The sequence below is a fragment of the Nicotiana tomentosiformis genome, chromosome 1 (assembly GCF_000390325.3).
Source record: "Nicotiana tomentosiformis chromosome 1, ASM39032v3, whole genome shotgun sequence".
In the NCBI taxonomy this organism is placed as follows: Eukaryota; Viridiplantae; Streptophyta; class Magnoliopsida; order Solanales; family Solanaceae; genus Nicotiana; species Nicotiana tomentosiformis.
The window spans coordinates 13,497,180-13,517,855 of NC_090812.1; the positions used below are offsets into that span (position 1 = coordinate 13,497,180).

The 20,676-nt window shown below is 40.0% G+C and overlaps 2 protein-coding genes across 2 annotated transcripts; both read left to right on the forward strand.

Moving 5' to 3' along the window:
- Window positions 1-11,186: 11,186 nt before the first annotated feature.
- Window positions 11,187-12,392, forward strand: LOC138900677 (uncharacterized). Its single transcript, XM_070187925.1, has 3 exons — window positions 11,187-11,453; window positions 11,511-11,750; window positions 11,841-12,392. Exons 1-3 carry the CDS (start codon window positions 11,187-11,189, stop codon window positions 12,390-12,392), a joined length of 1,059 nt encoding a protein of 352 aa, XP_070044026.1.
- Window positions 12,393-14,269: 1,877 nt separating this feature from the next.
- Window positions 14,270-14,749, forward strand: LOC138900689 (uncharacterized). The gene has a single exon (XM_070187966.1). It carries the CDS (start codon window positions 14,270-14,272, stop codon window positions 14,747-14,749), a length of 480 nt encoding a protein of 159 aa, XP_070044067.1.
- The last annotated feature ends 5,927 nt before the right edge of the window (window positions 14,750-20,676 follow it).

Consider the following 20,676-nt stretch of genomic DNA (forward strand, 5'->3'; position numbering starts at 1 on the left):
TACTGGAGCAAGCTAGACTCGCCGGAAGCATTATCCCAACAATGAAACTCCTCGCCGGTTTCAACCTCGCAAGCGTGACAACCTGAGGAGAAACTTTTGCTGCTCATGAGCGCTGAGAGAGTAATGAACACAACACTCTTTGAAGTGGTAGATGGACATATGGGGTATAACATCATATTGGGAAGGCCATGGCTGCACGAGATAAAAGTTGTGCCTTCAACATATCACAAATTGTTAATATTTTCGACACCCGAGGGGATCAATCAGATGAGGGGTAATCAACCGGCAGCAAGGGAGATGAATGCAATGTCGGTTTTCTGTGGCAAAGTAAAGGAACATGCGACATAGCAATTACTGGAACCGGCACCTGCCCCTGAACCAGAGGAAGATAACCTGGGGACAGAAGGGTCGGAACAATATCAGGTACCAAGGTATTTTCAAGTACCAAAAGAGACGGACGCGATAAAGTCCACGACAGAAGAACTGGAGCAGGTTGCATTGTTCAAAGAATTCCTAGAAAGGAAATTCCATTTGGGAACAGGACTGTACCCGGAGCACATGTCTGCTTTTATTGAATTCCTTAAAACTAACACTGATTGTTCTGCATGGTCGCAAGAAGATATGACAGGCATCCCAACGGAGATAGTCGTACACAAGTTAAGCTTGGATCCCAACATACCTTCGGTAAGGCAAAAGAAGCGCCCTATTGCTGAAGCAAGATATAAATTCGTCAAAGAAGAGGTAACTCGTTTACTTAAGATTGGTTCAATCTGAGAGGTAAGATATCCAGAATGGTTAGCCAATGCAGTAGTAGTACCTAAGAAAAATAATAAATTTCGCATGTGCATAGATTATAAGGATCTTAATAAGGCGTGCTCGAAAGACTCACTCCCATTGCCAAATATCGATCAGATGATTGATGCTACGGCTGAGAATGAGTTAATGAGTTTCCTCGATGCTTATTCTGGGTACAATCAAATCAAGATGAACCTAGAAGATTAGGAAAAGACTTCATTTATAACAAATTTTGGTATATATTATTACAATGTGATACCTTTCGGGCTAAAAAATGCCAGAGCCACTTATCAACGGCTCGTGAATAAGATGTTTGAAAAACAAATAGGAAAAACTATGGAAGTATACATAGATGATATGCTCGTTAAGTCTTTGAATGCAGGTGACCATTTGAAGCATTTGCAAGAAACATTCGACATCGTGAGGGAGCATAATATGAAACTTAGCCCCGAGAAGTGTGCGTTCGGGGTCAGTTCGGGTAACTTCCTAGGATTCAGAGTATCACAAAGGGTAATTGAGGTAAATCTCGATAAAATCAAGGCCATAGAGGACATCCCGGATCAATTGTCTAACGTAAAAGAAGTCCAAAGGTTCACAGGGAGATTGGCAGCTTTGAGCAGGTTCATTTCCCGTTCATCAAAAAAATGTCATCGCTTTTTCGCACTACTCAAAAAGAAAAATAATTTCGAGTGGACATCGGAGTGTCAACAAATTTTGAAGGAATTGGAGAAATATTTGTCAAGCCCTCCATTGCTCTCAAAACCAAAGGAAGGTGAAACATTGCTACTCTACCTCGTGGTTTCAGAAGTTGCGGTGAGTGCAGTTTTAGTATGAGAGGCCAAAGGTACGCAATCTCCCATTTATTATGTTATCAAGATTATAACGGGTGCAGAAACTCGCTACCCACATATGGAAAAGATGGCCTTAGCTCTCGTAATCGCTGCTCGGAAGCTGAGGCCCTACTTCCAGTGCCACCCAATAGTTGTGATAACTACTTTCCCTTTGAGGAATATCCTCTATAAACCTGAGCTCTCGAGTAGATTGGCCAAATGGGCCGTCGAAATGAGCAAATTCGATATAGAGTATAAACCGAGGACTGCAATTTGATATAGATTAGCCAAATGACCGTTTCTTGGCTGACTTCATGGCCGACTTCAGTCCGGGACTATTGCCTCTGACAACTAAGGAGGCAATAATAGTGTCAGAATTGACATCGGGAGTTTGGACCTTATTTACGGACGGAGCTTCAAACGTAAAAGGGTCCGGGCTCGGAATAGTTTTAATCACGCCTTCCGGGGAAATCTTAAGGCAAGCCATCAGAATGATTCCTCTAACTAACAATTAAGCAGAGTATGAATCTTTGATTGCAGGGCTCGAATTGGCTCGGGGGCTTGACTCTGAAGTCATCGAAATCAAATATGATTCACAGTTAGTGGTAAATCAGATCTACTAAATTTTTGACACCAAAGAGGAATGTATGCAACAATACGTGGTAAAGGTTCATGCTCTATTGGCATGATTCCGGGAGTGGTCAATAAATCATATCCCGAGGGAAGATAACGCAGAGGCAGATGCATTGTCAACTTTGACCTCATCAACAGAAATCCAAGGATCAGAATTCGGGACGGTAGTATAACTGATGAACTCAGCCTTGGACACATATGGTTACTATGAGGTGAATTCGACTAGTTTGGTCTAGGACTGGAGAAATGAAGTAATCGATTATCTCGAGCATGGAAAGTTTCCCGAAGACCCCAAAGAATCAAGAGTGTTGCGCACTAAGGCTACATGTTATAGCTTCAAGAAAGGCCAATTGTGTAGAAAATCCTTTCAAGGCCCGGTGCTTAGGAGCATTAGAAGCTAACTATGTCATGAGAAAAGTCCATGAAGGGATATCCAGCAACCATTTAGGTGCAGATTCTTTGGTGCTAAAATTAGTTTGGGTAGGATATTACTGGCCCCATATGGAACAAAATGCCAACGATTTCGTATTAAAATGTGATAAGTGCCAATGCTTAGCACCACTAGTACATTAACCGGCAGGACTCCTACATTCAGTTCTGTCCCCGTGGCCATTCATGAAATGGGGGATGAACATCGTCGGACCGCTACCACCGGCTCCCGGAAAGGTAAGATTTCTTTTAATTTTAACTGACTATTTTTGTAAATGGGTGAAGTATGTCCTTATCAGAAGATCGGAGAACGAGAAGTGGTCGACTTCCTGTGAAAAAATATAATTTGCAGGTTTGGAATACCAAAAGAGATTGCATGCGGTAATGGGCCACAGTTTATCGACGCAAAAGTTACAAAGTTCCTTGAAGATTTGAAGATAAAGAGAATTACCTCTTCGCCTTACAACCCGAGCGCAAATGGTCAACCAGAATCAACAAATAAAGTAATTATTCAAAACATCAAGAAAAGGTTGGAAGAAGCAAAAGGCAACTGGCCCGAAGAATTACCTGGAGTTCTATAGGCCTACCGAACAACGGCCAAATCAAGCACACGAGAAACCCTTTTTTTCCTTGTATACGGTGCAGAAGCTTCGATACCGGTGGAAGTGGGGGAAACAACCTTAAGGTATTCCCAGACGAATGAAGAATCGAACAACAAAGCAATGCTAATCGACTTGGAGCTGCTCGAGGAACGTAAGGACTTTAGCACATGTCAAAATGGCGGCCCAAAATAATAGAATGGAGAGATATTATAATCGAAGAGTCAACCTCCTATATTTCAGAGTAGGAGACTTGGTCTTGAGGAAGGTAACCCAAAACACCCTGGAACTCAACGCGGGCAAGTTAGGCCCAACATGGGAAGGCCCTTATTGGGTTTCAGCCATCACCAGGAAAGGATCATACGAATTGGAGAATCAAAACGGAGACAATTTGCCCAACAACTAGAACGTGGCTCACCTCAAAAGATATTACTGCTGATGAACAACAGTCAAACGGAAAGTATGTGCTGCACTCTTTTTTCCTTCGATCGGTTTTTGTTCCAATTGGGTTTTTCCGGAAAGGTTTTTAATGAGATAGCGACGGAAAACACACTATGAAGACATCAGTGATAAGACCTTTGATAACAAGGCAAACAAGCAAGCTTCCACTCGGGGACGATTAGATAATATTTTCTTTGATAGAAAATACCCACCGGAAAGTTAAGTTTGCTATCGAACAGGGGTTACCCGACCGTTCCCGAGCACAAACCACTAGAGGACTGTTAGATATTCTTTCGCTCGATAGTATGAGTTCCTAATGGGAAACAAGATATGTTACCGAGTGAAGTATTACCTAGCCATTCATTGGTGGGATCTTCGAAGACACAAGACTTCCAGTGTTCCAAATTCACATTCTTCGCATTTGAACACTGGGGGGGGGGTGATATGAGGATACAGCAACACTGAATGCCAAGCAACACTGAATGCCACGTCAACTGGGGAACGAAAATCCGGAACTGAATACATCATCGGTATAGCCACAAGTCATGGAAATTTCTTTTCTGCATAGCAAAATGCTTATGTACGTTTGAAAATAGAAGGAATTAAATGAAATGAAATTCTTTTGTTTTTATCTTGTTTCTTGCCTGAACGATGATTAATTTTACCATTTGAAAGTTAAACAAGTACTTCAAACGATTGTGCAGTAATGAACAGGAGACATCCTCTTCAAGAGCACCGTATACATAAGAGGGCCCTCTCTTATAAAAACTCTCACGTTAAAGGGTTGGTTCCAGAAGAATCAATGCCCGGAATCCATATGCCATCGAGAAAAATACACCCGAAGCTGCATACGAAAAAGACACAAAAAGCAAACTTGCGTAAATAGTTATAAAAACCCTCACGTTAAAGGGTTGGTTCCGGAAGAATCAATGCTCGAATTCCATAATGCCATCGGGAAAAATACACCCGAAGCTGCATACAAAAACGACACAAAAAGCAAACTTGCGAAAATACTTATTTAAACCCAAATGTAAAAGGGATAATTCTCAGAACCGAAATACTTCGAAGAAAAAGCATATGAGATTACACATAATAAAGCGCGAACAAAACAACATGCGCAGAATACATAAGCAAATACAAAAGTTAAAGACTTGCATGAATATTCAAAACAAGACTCAAACGATACTTGAGCAAAAAATATGTTCTTATTTACAAAGGCGTGTCAGAGTGATAAATGTATAAAATAGAAAAAGCTAAGCTACAGCGTCTCCGGAATCAGAAGGAAAAGAAGTATCCGCATTCCTGAAAATTGGTTTTACCGATGGCTCAATGTCTTCCCCAGCTTGTTCTTCGGCATCATCACCTTCCGATCCCTCTTCAGTATCCGAAAACTCGGAACCAGAATCGGAAGAACCTGGAGCGTCAGACTGCGCAAGGAGTCCATTATTTGTAGCAAACTCAAGCTCTCTGGCCTAAGCAATTTTGGCATCAATGTCAATGATACCGGTCTTGGCCTCTTCCAAGGTTTCTCTCCTCATACTATACATGTAATAAGTTTTTTCAACAATTAGGGAGGTCGCTCGGCGCTTGAGTTCTTCTTTAAGTTGAGAAACTTCGGCGAAAAGGTTTTCTCGGGCAGACCTAATAGATTTGAGACTGACATCGAGCTCACAAACAGTTGAACTATAGAGCCTATTATGCTCGATAGTTTTCCTGTACTTCTCTTCCAACTGGGCATGTTTTGCTACCACAGCAGTGAGCTCTTCACTTTTGGAGTTTAAGGCTCCCTCTAAGTTAATCACTCTTTCAGCGGAGGCAGCCTCACGATCATTTGCAGCAAGAACGGCATTCTGGACTTCTACCTATTTAGCCTTGGCTTCGTCAAAACTAACCCTCAGTGGCCCAATTTCTTGGATAAGGGTTGCCACTTCTTGCTCGCTTTGCTGCAAACGAGCCTCCAAAACAACGGCCTCGGTAGCTTTGGTTTCCAGTTCTGAGAGGCGGAGGACAGTTTGGTCCCATTCCGCCAAAAGCTGATCTCGTTCAGAAGTAAGTTCTTCCTTCTCACGAATTAGCCTTTGAAGGCCCTCAGAAGCAAGAAAGTTGGCCTACAAAACAAGAAGAGGTAAAACTTAAAGTATATTTGTTCAAAAGTAGAAGAAATACCAGAAGAAGAAAGGAACGTACCGCTGCGGCGTTATGCATAGCATTTTTCAACAAACACTCCCCAGAGAGTGTCCGAATCTTCTCCCAATCGTTTTCTGAAGCCCAAGGCTTCAGATAGTTAGCAAGTTCCACCGGCCTTGAAAGCAAGTTGCACCTGGTGGAGACCGAAATGGTAACACTCCTCCTCCTCTGTGGATTTTCAGAAGCGGTGGCATAATTTTGCCCCAAATTCCCATGAACTGGGGACTGTGATAGAGGGGCACCTTCTTCATGGTCAGGCGCGGCCGATGGAGATGATGTAGCAACCTTTGTTGGAAGAGTGGATGAAGATGGGAATGATGTAGCAGTTGATGGTGATGGTAAAGGTGGAGATGAAGCTGCTGGAGTTGAAGAGTGAGAAACAGTTGCATCAAATGCAGTTATGGTTGTTTGATGCTCACCAACCAAAGACGGCATGGACCCGGTACTCAGCCTCGCAGTACCGGTTACAGCAATTGGGATCCGAGAGCAAGAATTGGCATTATCCACCAAATTAAATTCTCCCCAAAGTGCTGATACGTCATCTTCAGTTGTTGCAATTGTCTCAATAGGTCGAGCATCCTGTTGAGATGAAGCTCCTTCATCACTAGCTTCTTCATCCTCATCGATCATCACAGTGTCTATGACCATTCCGAAAGGAGGACCAGTCACTATCGCCATCGGAGATGACTCGGGGGGCATCAACCTTTGCCCTCTTAATTTTTTACTCGGCCGCAGAGGAATGTCTTCTTTTTGGTTACTTTTTCTCTAGCCGGGTACTCCGTGAAGAAATGTTTTCGCCTGAAGCAGGCTCGAAAGTGCTTCCTAAAGTAGCCTCGCCACATCAGTAGGATCAGCCAAAACATCCTCCTCGGGGACATCAACTGAGACCGCAGATCGACCTAATTTCGTGAATAAATCAGAAGGATTCAACAAAGCTCTTCATATACAAAAGTGGAAATGAGGCAAATTAAAATTACCATGATTTTTGGCCTTCCACCCGTATTTGACAGACAGTTCTTTCCACAAGCAGGTTTTGGGTGTTGTGATGTCCAAGATCTTCTGAACCCACCAGTCCAAGCCTTCTATCACCGGTGGGATCCATCGAGTCGCTGTAACAAACAAAGGTTGAAGGATCAATACAAGCAGGAGAGAATATTTAGTAAGAAAAGACGTACTAAAGAGAACTTACGAGAGCGGTTCCAAGCAATGAAAGGATGATGTCGTTGTTGGAATAATGTCACTGGTGGTAACTACAACGAACCGTTCTATCCATCCACGGTCGTTGTCGTCGTCCATGCTAGACAACAAAGCATGGTGGCCATGTTTGCAAATGTTATCATTCCCCCGCGAAAGATTTTGGGGGAATAGAGATTCATCATATGAGTTAGGGTTAGCTCATCTCCAGTTTCTAGGCACAGGCATCGAAGGCAGGCAACCGTCCTCTATACTGAAGGACTTACCTATGCCAAACACACTTAGTAGCGAAGGCAAAACTCCGCAATCACAAAATCAAGCTCTCCACTCAGAGAAAACGCACCCAAAGTAAAGGGATACGTGAAAAAATATGTAAACCTTCCTTGGGAAGGGTCACTCGCTCCAATAGGTCAGGAGAAACGATATCTAACTCGTGGCAGCAACAGTTTTCCTTCACAGCAGGGATACTGGAAGGGCGAATAGAAGAAGAGTACCTACTAACAACCTATGTGCGAGGGTTAGCAGTAGAAAATTTCTCTTCAAAATCTTTTGAAGTACTAAACCTTCTGGGGATGATGGAACCCACTGTTGGAGAAACAGAATCCTCGGTTTTATTCTTGCTCTTTGAAGAACTAGTACATTTTGAAGAGGAAGCCATTGGAATAGAAGGAAGGAAAGTTTCTGGTTTGAGGAAGATCAGAGAAAAGTTGGGAAATAAAGATGTAAAGTAGAAGTTTGAGAGATTATGAAGTACATAAGAGAAGGATGATGCATATAACTAAAATTTTGGCGGCTAAATTCATGGCCATGATTACCTCGATAACCGGCAAAAGGCGTGCTAAATCAGGAGAAGACACGTATTCGGGGCATTAAATGCAGAGAGACAGACGTCTAATCAACAGTCAGTGGCCTTCAAAAGGAATTATAGTAATTCCCGCCAAAAGAATATTTTTACCAACTTTCCGATAATACAAAAGTTATGTCACCGGAAAGTAGGGGAGCTATCTCTATAGGAAAAAATATGACATGACATGTGGCCGCTTAAAGGAAGGACATGTGGAACACAAGATGGAGATGGCCACCGAACGTAGCTATTCCTCTTGTCACCGGAAGAAATAACGATCATAAAAGGAGTATTAAATGCTTTGCGTCCGGTAACATTTAATACGGAATACTCTGCAAGATTAAGGATGATGGCCCGTTACAAAGAATTTGGCATTTATGTCTAACGTTATATATTCATCAATGGCCCTCATAATTGACATTAATGAAGGGCATGATCCTAGGACTTTCTTCCCTAGACATAGCTATAAATAGAGAGCTCAGTTATTATTGTAAGGGACACGAATTTTCTGGCTAACTTACACTACATTCTATACAATATTTTAATATAATTTTATTCTCTTGCTTTTGATCTTATCACGGTTGTGCCCGGAAATTTTATTCCCGGACTCATTAGCTCTGCTATTTCATCTACATTCTAAGGCTAAATATTTTGCATTTCATCAATTCTTTCATTACTTTTTGAATCAAATTAATTTACTTGTCTAGAAACTACGAACAAATTCAATTGTACCGTTTTTCGGATAAACAATAAGTCTTTTTGACAATCTTACTCAGCTATCATACTTTTACCCATTTAAGTCAGTTTTGGTGTTTATACAATGACTGAAAATATTTTTTTTCTGTTGGAAGATTGGAAAGCAAACTTAAAAGAACTAGCTCTAATACCATATTTAAAAAATCGATCAGCTAAAGACCTTTGGACAATAAATAAAGTAGTATATGAAAATATAAATCCCTTTAAAGATCTATATTATATAAATAAATGATGTGAAACAGTGTATTCTACAACAAGTTAAAATTAGAACCTTTAATCTCAAAAATGGGTGGAGCAACATGTTTGATAGGATTTAACAAGACGTTTAAAAAAATTAACATATTCGCTCATTGAATTAAAACGAACGGCACAAAGAATATGTGACTATTTACTATTCCCTCCGTTTCATAGTTTGACTTGGAACAAAGTTTAAGGAAAAAAAGACTTTTGTAACATATGCCCTAAAAGCTTAAGATGCAAAAATTTTGTGGGGTCATGAAATTTGTATAGCTATAAAAGCTTTTCATAAGGGTAAAGTGAGTAAAATAAAAAGTTTAAAGTTGAATTATTTCCAAATATAGAAATGTGTCATTTTATTTGGAACGGACTAATAAGGGAAGTGTGTTATTTAAATTGAAATAGAGAGAGTATATATCTATATCAATCTATATATTATATAAAAAGCACAAATACCCTTAACAAAATGTCGTTCGCCTTTTTTGCCCTTTAAAAGTAGAATTCGTATTGGACAAAATAATAATTAGATTATTTTTCTAATATTTAAAACTTCAAAAATAATTAAAATATTTTATTATTAAATCTTTCCTTGTTTAAACTATGTAAGAATTCCTAATATTTAGGACTTTAATTTTCACTATAACTTTACCTTGTATAAATCATTTCCTTAACTGAACACTGAACAATAGCATAACCATAATACTTTTTCATGATAAATTTTCTAATATTTAGGATTTTGAAATATGAAATGTATAATTTAGCATTGTGATATGCACAACTTACGTCTCCAATAGCAAAACGAAACCGAATTTTGGCTCTTTTTCAATAGTTGTTTAATGAAACATCTTTTCTTTTTAGACTCTTATTATGGTTTCGAAAATTGAAATGCAAGAATTATGCATTTTACATCTCTAAATCAGAGGCGAAGTCAGGATTTGAACCTTATGGGTTTAGAATTGTAATCTTTCTAAGTTACTGTATTCTAAATTAATAAGTTATACATATTCAATGGATTTTTTAAGACAAATACATGATTTGAACAAAACCTACCGGGTTCGGCCAAACCCGCATCGAGCACTGTACCTCTGCCCCTGTCTCTTATTGTTTAAACAAAAACCCTCCTTTATTTAGGAGTTAGGTTAGCTAAAGTTTATTGGCAATTAAATATTTCCAATTATTTTATTTAGGTAAAAATTCTTAATATTTAAAAATTTAAAATTACAAATTGCTTGCTTAATATTTAAAACTTTAAAATTATCTAAGATTTGGACAATTTTACTGATAGGTGATATGTACCTTATTATGTTTTGATGATCTCACAAACTTAATGACAAGAACCAGATAAGGAACCTGATACACATCCTCAAGTACGCGGGAATAACAAGTATCAAGCTGGAGATGTAAATCAACTCTTCAGAAGTCAAAGAAAGAACAAGGGGAACAGATGGACATCAGTTCCCCTAGTGACCGTACCAAGTCAACTCTCCAATAGCTGTAAAGTTGTTGCCTGCACATGCAACAGTGCAAAACAGTGCAGCAGTCAACTTCATTGGGAATGTTATTATACCAAACATGCTTGCATCATTCAAGTGGTGTCACGAATATTATATTAACATTAAACCAAAGGCAAAACATGACTTGAACATTGAAGAATCCATCAAGCACTCTCTAGTGACCAATCAATCTGGCAAGCAATTCTCAAGAGTATCAAGAACAAAGAACAATATAACAATGGACCAGTTCCCAGTTTGAGTTATTACATGTACTTAGTTGTGTTACACCTTTGTTAAAGTTCTATACTTGTAATTCCTACTCAGCTTAGTTAGAAGCATTGTGTAGGAAACCTTTGTAAATCATTAGCCCTTGTGTTTGTGTCTTGGCTAGAGTTATTCGAGTTGTAAGTCTTTGTAATAGAGTTATTACAAAGTGACTTGTAATAGAGTTGTTACAAGTTAGTGAGGGAGTAAGAGGTTAATTCCTAGATTACAATATATTGTAATCTAAAGTTTGCTCAGTAGTGAAGTTGAAATCCTATAAGGGTAAGTCGTGATTTTTAATCCCGTGAGCTGGAAGGTTTCCACCTAAAACTTCTTTGTGTCATTTACTTACTGTAGTGTGCGTATGTTCTGTGGGAACTAATAGAGAACCTGGTTCCTTATATAATTTGGTAAACCCTTAAATTCTATCATTTGGTATTAGAGCAGGTTCTTTCTATTAGGCTAACACCTTGAAAGGATCTTCATGGTTGCTCCACCAAACTTTGAAGAAAGTCAATCTACCTACAGGCCACCAAGATTCAATGGCCAATACTATGGATGGTGGAAGACAATGATGCACGACTTCATCATGGCTGAAGACTCAGAGCTCTGGGACATCATTTGTGATGGACCCTTAGTCCCTACAAAAATCAGTGGTGACCCAGCAGTGACAGTTCCCAAAACAAGAAAAGAATTCAATGATATTGATTGCAAGGCCATAGAGAAGAACTTTCGAGCAAAGAAAATTCTTGTCTGTGGTATTAGTCCTGATGAATAAAACAGGATTTCAGCATGCTAATCTACTTAGGAGATCTGGGAAGCTCTCCAAATAGCTCATGAAGGGACAACCCAAGTTAAGCAATCAAAGATTGACATGCTTACCACAAAATACAAGCTTTTCAGGATGAAAGACGATGAGTCCATCCAGGACATGCATACTCGGTTCACCTCCATCATCAATGAGCTTCATTCTGTGGGAGAAATTATTTCAAGGAACAAACTTATCAGGAAAATACTCAGTGTTTTACCCAGTTCCTGGGAAAGCAAAGTGAATGTTATCACAGAGGCAAAGAATTTGCAGAAGCTAACCATTGATGAACTTGTTGGTAATCTGAAAACTTATGAAATGAATAAGTAGAAGGATAATGAGAGAAGAGATCCCAAAAGGGAGAAGAACCTGGTCCTCAAGACGGACAACAATGATTCAGGTGGTGAGGATGCTGATATGGGTTACCTGATAAAAAGATTTCAGAAAATGGTTCGCAGAAATGGAGGCATTCCAAAAAGGGGCAGCTCTAGCAAGCCAAAATGTTACGACCTATGTCATAAGTGTGGTAAGCCAGGATATTTCATCAAGGATTGTCCTCTCCTCAAGAAAGATCAATACAAACACAACACGGACAAAGCAGCTAAGAGGAACCTGGTTCCTGACAAACGTTTCAAGAGGAAAAATACCGCTGACAATGTTGTGAAACATGCTCTTGCTGCATGGGGAGACTCTTCCAGTGAATCTGAAGAAGATGATTGTCAAGGTGACAACTCCATGATGGCAGTGGAAAGTGAAGCAGCTGAGTATGACTCTATCTTTGCCCTGATGGCACAGTCTGATAATGATGAAGTTGACGACGATGATGATGGGGTAAACTTTCTAGATGTTCAAATAAATATGAAGTCTTATTCTCCTAAATAACTCATGTCCTTGGAAAATATTTTAATTGATGCTTATCACAGTCTTATCAATGATAAAAATGTATTAACTGTGGAACTAGAAGACATAGAACATGAGAGAGATGATCTAGTGGTTGTTGTGGTCGATCTAAAAGAGACTATTAAGTGTGTTAAAAAGGAGAAAGAAGCTTTAACTGAAAAGGTTGCTAACATAGAGCATGAAAGAGATGACCTATTAGTAGTAGTTGTAGATCTGAAGGATACAATTGAGGAACTAAAAGTAGAAGGTAGGCATGAGATTGTTAAAAAGGGAAAGGAAGTTGCAGATGAAACACAGCTTAGGCTTGAAGATGAGATAAAATCAGTGAAAACTAGTTTGTGTGTTGAACTCGAGAAAAACAAAAAACTTCAGGAAGAACTAGGTAGAGTCAAGAGTGATCTTGAAAAATCACTCAAGTGGACCTGGTCATCTGAAGCTATCACTGCCATGTATACGAACAATGGGAGAAACAGGCAGGGAATCGGGTTTCAAAGGGAAAAAACTCCCTACAACCCTCATAAGAAGTACGTTATTGTACCTGACAACTGACTTTGCACTCACTGTGGTAACACCGGGCACTTTAAGGAAACCTGTAAGGCCAAGTTTCAGTCTCAACAGAAAAATAAAGTTTTTGCTAAAAAGGTAATTACTGTTAGAGAACCTGGTCCCTCATATAAAAGACGCATGATGCCTGCTTGGACCAAAAAAACCCTTATTCATCCCTTTCCTCATTACAAGGGACCCACACTTGTTTGGGTTCCTAATTCTAGCCCTTAAAATCCTTGTGCAAGGAACAGTTAAGGGGAGCAGCCAACAATAGTACATGGATAGTGGTTGTTCAAAGTACATGACTGGAAGTACAAACGATTTCCTTTCACTGAAGGCCCTGTAAGGAGGGAGTGTATCTTTTGGAAATGGCAAGAAGGGATACATTCTGGGAGTTGGAAGGATTGGGAAGTCTCTCTCTCATTCTATTAAAAATATGTACTATGTGAACGGATTGAAGTACAGCTTGCTGAGTGTTTCCCAAATCCATGACAAGGGAAACAAAGTGGAATTTGTGTCAAAGATATGCACAGTCACTAATCTTGTGACTGGTGAAGTGGTATTAGTGGCAAAAAGATATAAAAACATCTATGTTGCTGATTTTGAGTCCCTGCAAAGTGGTGATCTCAGATGTCTAAGTGTTGTTGATGATGAAGATGAACTATGGCACAGAAGGCTGGGTCATGCAAGCTTCACGTTGCTGAACAAATTGGTCAAGAAGTACCTGGTTCGTGGGTGCCCAAGTCAATCTTCAAGGATCACAAGGTGTGTGATGCGTGTGTAAAAGAAAAGCATGTCAGATCCTCTTTCAAACCCAAAAAGGAAGATAGTATCTCAAGGCCACTTGATCTTCTCCACATGGATCTATGTGGACCTATGAGGGTGACAAGCAGAGGAGGAAAGAGGTACATCTTCGTTATAGTGGACGACTATTCCATATTCACCTGGACTCTGTTTCTCAGAACATAGGATGAAACCTTCCAAGTGTTTGTTGCATTTGTTAAGAAGATCCAGGTGAAGATGCGTAATAATGTAGTATGTATCACGTCTGACCATGGGACAGAATTTGATAATGCCAAATTCGACTAATTCTGTGTTGAAATGGCATCACTCACAATTTTTCAGCTCCAAGAACACCACAACAATATGGTGTTGCGGAGAGGAATAATAGGACTCTTGAAGACATGGCAAGAACAATATTGATTGACAGTGGTATTGCAAAATGTTTCTGGGCAGAAGCAGTCAACACCACATGCTAGTTGATAAACAGGTGCATGATCAGGTCCCTTCTGAAAAAAATACTATATGAACTGATGCACGGAAGGAAGCCCAAGCTGACACAATTAAGGACCTTTGGCTGTAAATGTTTTGTTCTCAACAACGGCAACGAAGCACTTGGGAAATTCGATGCCAAAAGCGATGAAAGAATCCTTCTGGGATATTCATCACAAAGCAAAGCCTACAAAGTATACAACAAAAGAACTCAATGTGTTGAGGAAAGCATACATGTGATCTTTGATGAATCTCACCACTCTTGTGAAAAGGATTTGCATGATAAGAGTAATCAAGATGGAGAACATTCAATTATCCCTGGTGAAGTCATTGACATGGCAAATAGAAAGGCTGACATTATGAGTCACGTCAAAGAGTCAAATGAGGATGATGCAACTATATCTCTAACTGATAGAGAGGAACCTGGTCTCGCAATCACAACAACTAAAGCTGAGAACAGAGTTGTCGATGTTGTCCAAGGCACCCTACATGCTGAGATGAGAAGCAGCCAGGGACCATAGTCAGAAATACCCGGATCATCTATCATTGAGATTCAAGTGTCTAATTAGAAACATAAAGGTTCACACCCTCTTGAAAACATAATCACTCATCTTGATTCAGGAATTCAAACCAGATCAAAGACTAGAAACTCACTTGCCTTCTCAGCCTTTCTCTCTCAAATAGAGCCCAAAATATCAAAGAAGCATTAAAAGATGCAGCTTGGATTACAACTATGAAAGAAGAGCCCCATCAATTTGAGAGGAACATAGTATGGAACCTAGTTCCACGGCCTGCGGATCGAACTGTTATAGGAAACAGGTGGGTATTCAGGAACAAACTTGATGAGTTTGGAAACACAACAAGGAACAAGGCAAGGTTAGTAGTTCAAGGCTACAATCAGGAAGAAGGGATTGACTATGATGAAACCTTTGCTCCAGTTGCTCAAATGGAGGCAATCAGAATTCTTATTGCCTTTGCATCGTATATGGAATTCAAATTGTTCCAAATAGATGTCAAAAGTGCATTTCTGAATGGTTTTCTAAAAGAAGAAGTCTTTATTAAGCAACCACCTGGATTTGAGAATCCTGAGCACGTCTTTAAACTTGACAAGGCTTTGTATGGGCTAAAGCAGGCTCCTCGAGCTTGGTATGAAAGGTTATCAAAATTTCTTCTAGAAAATGGCTTTATAAGAGGAAAAATTGGCAACACCCTTTTTCTGAAGAACCGAGGAAGGAACCTGCTCATTGTGTAAGTCTATGTTGATGACATCATTTTTGGAGCAATAATCGACTCTATGTGTGAGGAATTTGCAAAAATCATGGGAAGTGAGTTTGAAATGAGCATGATGGGGAAATTGAATTTCTTCTTGGGTTTACAAGTGAAACAAACTCACAAGAGGACAATGATAAGCCAGCAGAAGTACATTAAGGAGCTACTAGAGAGATTTGACATGGAAACATCAAAAATCATTGATACTCCCATTGCCACAGCAACTCGTCTGGACATGGATGAACCTGGTTCCTCTGTGAATGAGACCATGTATAGAGGTATCATAGGGTCACTCATGTATCTCACAGCAAGTAGACCAGATATTGTTTTCAGTGTGGGTCTTTGTGCCAAGTTTCAATATAATCCAAAGAAATCTCATCTGAAGGTAGCCAAGAGAATCCTGAGATATCTCAAAGGAACACAGGACTTGGTTCTCTACTATCCCTCAGGAGACAATTTTGATTTAGTTGGGTATGCCGATGCTAATTATGCGAGGTATCTGGTGGATAGGAAAAGCACTTCTAGCATGGTACATTTTCTGAGTTCATGTCTAATTTCATGGGGCACAAGAAAACAAAACTCAGTGGCCCTCTCAACTGCAGAAGTTGAATACGTGGCGGATGCCTCTTACTGTGCTCAACTGCTGTGGATTAAGCAACAACTAGAAGACTTTGGAGTGTTCTATGATTGCGTGCCCTTACTGTGTGACAATACCAATGCACTCAACATGGCCAAGAATCCAGTTCAACATAAGAGAACAAAGCACATTGATGTGCTACACTATTTTCTCAAAGACAATGTTGAAAATGGGCTCATCTGTATGAAATTTTGCAACACAGAAGATCAAATTGCAGACATATTCATCAAAGCACTGAGCAAAGAACACTTTGAAAGGAATCGCTTGGCGTTAGGGTTGATAAAACCAAGCTGAGGACCTGGTCCCTCGATGATTGGCTATGAAAGAAATGTACAGGTAAATTAGCTAAAAAGTATTTTCTGGCAACATCAAACTCATTTCTTTAACGTTACAGGTAGACACGCATGATGATTACAGAGCAAACAAGCAGCTAATGCATTGCATGTTGATCAGAGGATAAGTCTTACATTTGCAAAATCTGTCAGGGAACCTAGTTCCCCCGATACAGGTTAGTAGTTTCTCTATACTCTCATGCATAATTTTTTAAACTGTTGAAACGGTGCCACATCATTACACTATCATTTTTTTTCTTTCCCGATTTGTGAACCCAAACGTCTCACCCGTTATGAATTGACCCGACTACCCAAATTTCCACCTATTCCTAACCGGTCCCCCACCCCTCTTAAATACATCCATTCACAATCATTTTCACCACGGTTCACATCAAAAAATCCAAAATTCCTCTTTTTCTTTCTTCAAACCAAACTCTCTCTTCTTCAACTCACTGCACTCTACCATGTATGAACACCAGGAAATACAAGATGTTCCAAGTGTCATCCCTACTGTGTCCTCACCTGTTGAAACTTCAGTGATAGAACCCACACTCTCCACTCCGACCAGTCCAAACCCTAAGATAGAGTCACAACCACCCTCTGCTTTCACTCTAACCGAATCGAGTACTGGTTCTTATCGGAGTCACAAAACTTTGACTCCCAAGAATTTTGTGGCTGTGACCTCTCCTTCTGCCTCACCGGAAAAAAATGGTTGAAGAAGATACAGTAGAAGAAGAAGAAGAGAATCAAGAAATTTCCAGTCTACCAATGGAAGAAAGCTCTGGCAAAGACCAAGTTGTTGGTCATATCCATGATGAATCGACAATGACAGCCCCTGGCCTTGAGTCTACAGGTAATACTCCTCCTACTTCTGGGTTTACCATGGGGTTACAAGAACAAGAGGCCATAGAAAATATGTTGTCAATAGCTGCTGAGGGATGTGTTATTGAGGTTGGTAAAGGTGTGTTTGCATCTTAGGGGGAAGAAAATAGTACACTAGTGGAGAATAAGGAACTGGTGCCTGTTGAAACATCAGCATCGGACAGTACTACTGGGGCACCAACTGAGGGACTTGATCCCTCCACCCAAGAGGATCCAACCATTGGTTCCTCTCAAGCACACTAGGTTAGTACTGATCCTACTCTTTTTCCTCACTTCTACGTTGAGCCTTTGTCCATGGTTGTTCTTGAAAAGAGATCGTTATCCGAAGAGGAGAATGAGGATAGTGAAAATAATTATGATAATATGGCTATTGCTAGTTTTATCAGGGCTAGTAGTAGACAGGCCACTACTCAAGCGCCAACTCCTAAGAGACCTACCACTAGGTTGCAAAAGAAGAAGGCTCTTGATTCTGTTATTAGGAAAAGATAAGAATAACAAAAGAGGAGAAGATTGGTAAAGGATGGGAAGATTGTGAATGAGAAAGTAGTATCTGTTGTCAATGTTGATGATGATGTGGATGAGGAACCTGGTTCCTTAACTCGCAAGTTCTCATAGAAGCACACTATCCCAAGTCAAAGGGGGCGTCCTCTGTGAGTACAGAGAGTTTGAACAAAGTTGAGGGTGACAACTCTGGTGAAAAGGCAGTTGAGGAATCTGGAGAAAAAGTGACAGAAGAATCAGTTGAAAAAGTTTCTGAGAAGAGGATGTCTGAGAAATCTGGTGAGAAAAGAAAGAGTGCTCGCAAATCAGTAAAAAGGAAGGGTGATGCCAGTGAGGAACCTGGTTCCTCCAAAAAGACCAAGGTTGATGATACCCAGGATGCTGGCAAGGAAAAATTAAAAAATTAAAAGGTGATGTGGGGCCGTACATTTGCCCTTGATATTCTGGATATGGCTGGCATGCGCTAATTTGTGGAGATCTGTGAATTTCAATAGCGGACACACCTGTTCACAAGTGACAGTCCCAAAGTTTATGAGGAAGAAGTGCGCAGTCTTTATGTTGACTTCTTTACAGTTGAGGATGATTATATTGAATTATGTTAATTTTGTGATGGACTCTGTTGTGCTGGGAACTATTTTGGGAGTGCCTGCTGAGGGTTTGTCCTCTGTTTAGGGAACCTGCTCTTCGAACTTTAGAAATATTATCTTGAAAGATAAGGCAGTTCAGCAAGGGGAACGGGTACACAAGAAGGCTCTCCTTCCAGTGTACCAACTACTGTTTGAATTGGTGAACAAGATTTTGCTCCCTCGTGAAGAAAGAAGGTCCATTACATCTCGAGTAGACTTGGTTCTCATGTAAGAACTGGATGGTTACACAATTATCAACTTGCCTGGCATCATGATAGAACACATGCAGAAGGTGGTAGAGTTCAAGGATAGTAATCATGGGCAGCCTTACGGGTTCCTCCTCACTAAGGTTTTTGAGTTCTTCAAAGTCCCTTTAGGAAAAGCTAAAGTGGGTACTCGTAAACAAACCTTCCCCAAGACCACCCTCGAGGAATGTGAGTGCATTGATAAGGTTGGAGGGGTTGGCAACACTTCTACTATCTCCCAGTTGATCAACGCCCAAAACAATGCCACTGATGAGATAAGGAAGCTGAAGGCAAGGAATGCCATTCTTGAGGGTCAGCTAAGTCAGCTTCAGGAGGCACCTGGTTCCAGCAGCTCTCACAACACAGAGGTTGCCTGTCTGACCAAAGAAAATGTCGACCTCAGGAAACAGGTTGAGGACCTGAAGGAGAAACTGCTCAATGAGCAAATGTCAGCTAATGCTCGAATGGACATCATTCTTAAAACCCTTGCCTCTTCATATAAACCTTCTCCTTCCAGTGCTCCCTAGAAAGTGTTCTCTTTCCAGTGTCAAGTCTTAGTGTCTGTCCTTTGTTTTAGTTCTGATGCTGTTTATGACTTGTACTTCTGTTTTTGTTGTTTTTATTTTGTGGATTTGTTGGTAACAATGGAACTGCTTCCTGCTTAATATCCAAATATTAATGAAATCTTCCTCATTTTGCTATGTATGCATTGCTCTTATGTTCCGTTTTTAATCATGTTTGTGTGCACACATGTGGCATGAGTTAACCAAGCTAGACTTATTTTTGCTTAGTGCTTGTTGTTATTCTTTTTATGATGCCAAAAGGGGAAAAAATAATTGAGGGGGAACAGATTCAGGGGGAATACAGGATATGTGTATGTCATTCTGGTTCTTAAGGGGAACTTCAATTATAAGTTTGCTATAATCAAAAAAGGGGAAATTGATAGGTTATATGTGCCTTGTTATGTTTTGATGATCTAACAAACTTAATGACAAGAACTAGATAAGGAACCTGATACACATCCTCAAGTACGTAGGAATAACAAGTCTCAAGCTGGAGATGTAAATCAACTCTTCAGAAGTCAAAGAAACAACAAGGGGAACCGATGGACATCAGTTCCCCTGGTGACCGTACCAAGTCAACTCTCCATCAGCTATAAAGTTGTTGCCTGCACACGCAACAGTGCAAAACAGTGCAGCAGTCAACTTCATTGGGAATGCTCCTGTACTAAACATCCTTACATCATTCAAGTGATATCACCAATGTTATATTAACATTAAACCAAAGGCAAAACATGACTTGAACATTGGAGAATCCATCAAGCACTCTCTAGAGACCAATCAATCTGACAAGCGATTCTCAAGAGCATCAAGAACAAAGAACAACATAATAACGGACCAGTTCCCAGTTTGAGTTACTACATATCCTTAGTTGTTTTGCACCTTTGTTAAAGTTCTTTACTTGTAATTCCTACTCAGCTTAGTTAGAAACATTGTGTAGGAAACCTTTGTAAATAATAAACCCTTGTGTTTGTGTCTTGGCTAGAGTTAGTCGAGTTATAAGTCTTTGTAATAGAGTTATTACAAAGTGGCTTGTAATAGAGTTGTTACAAGTTAGTGAGGGATTAAGAGGTTAATTCCTAGGTTACAATAGGTGGTAATCTAAAGTCTGCTCAGTAGTGAAGTTGAAATCCTATAAGGGTAGGTCGTGGTTTTTAATCCCGTGAACTGGGAGTTTTCCACGTAAAACTTCTTTGTATCATTTACTTACTGCAGTGTGCGTGTGTTCTGTGGGAACTAATAGAGAACCCGGTTCTCTATATAGTTTGGTGGACCCTTAAATTCTATCATTTACAAAGGCATGTAATTGTAGATTCCATGTTTGCAAAGGTAACAAAGTGTGCTAATATTATCATCTATTATTAATACTCTTTAACTCAACATCGAATTTTAGAAA

Coding starts and splice junctions, on each gene's coding strand:
- LOC138900677 (XM_070187925.1), top strand. CDS start 11,187: ATGGTTGCTCCACCAAACTTTGAAGAAAGTCAATCTACCTACAGGCCA. Junction 11,454..11,510: donor TTCGAGCAAAGAAAATTCTT/GTCTGTGGTATT, acceptor TAATCTACTTAG/GAGATCTGGGAAGCTCTCCA. Junction 11,751..11,840: donor CCAGTTCCTGGGAAAGCAAA/GTGAATGTTATC, acceptor ATGAATAAGTAG/AAGGATAATGAGAGAAGAGA.
- LOC138900689 (XM_070187966.1), top strand. CDS start 14,270: ATGCACGGAAGGAAGCCCAAGCTGACACAATTAAGGACCTTTGGCTGT.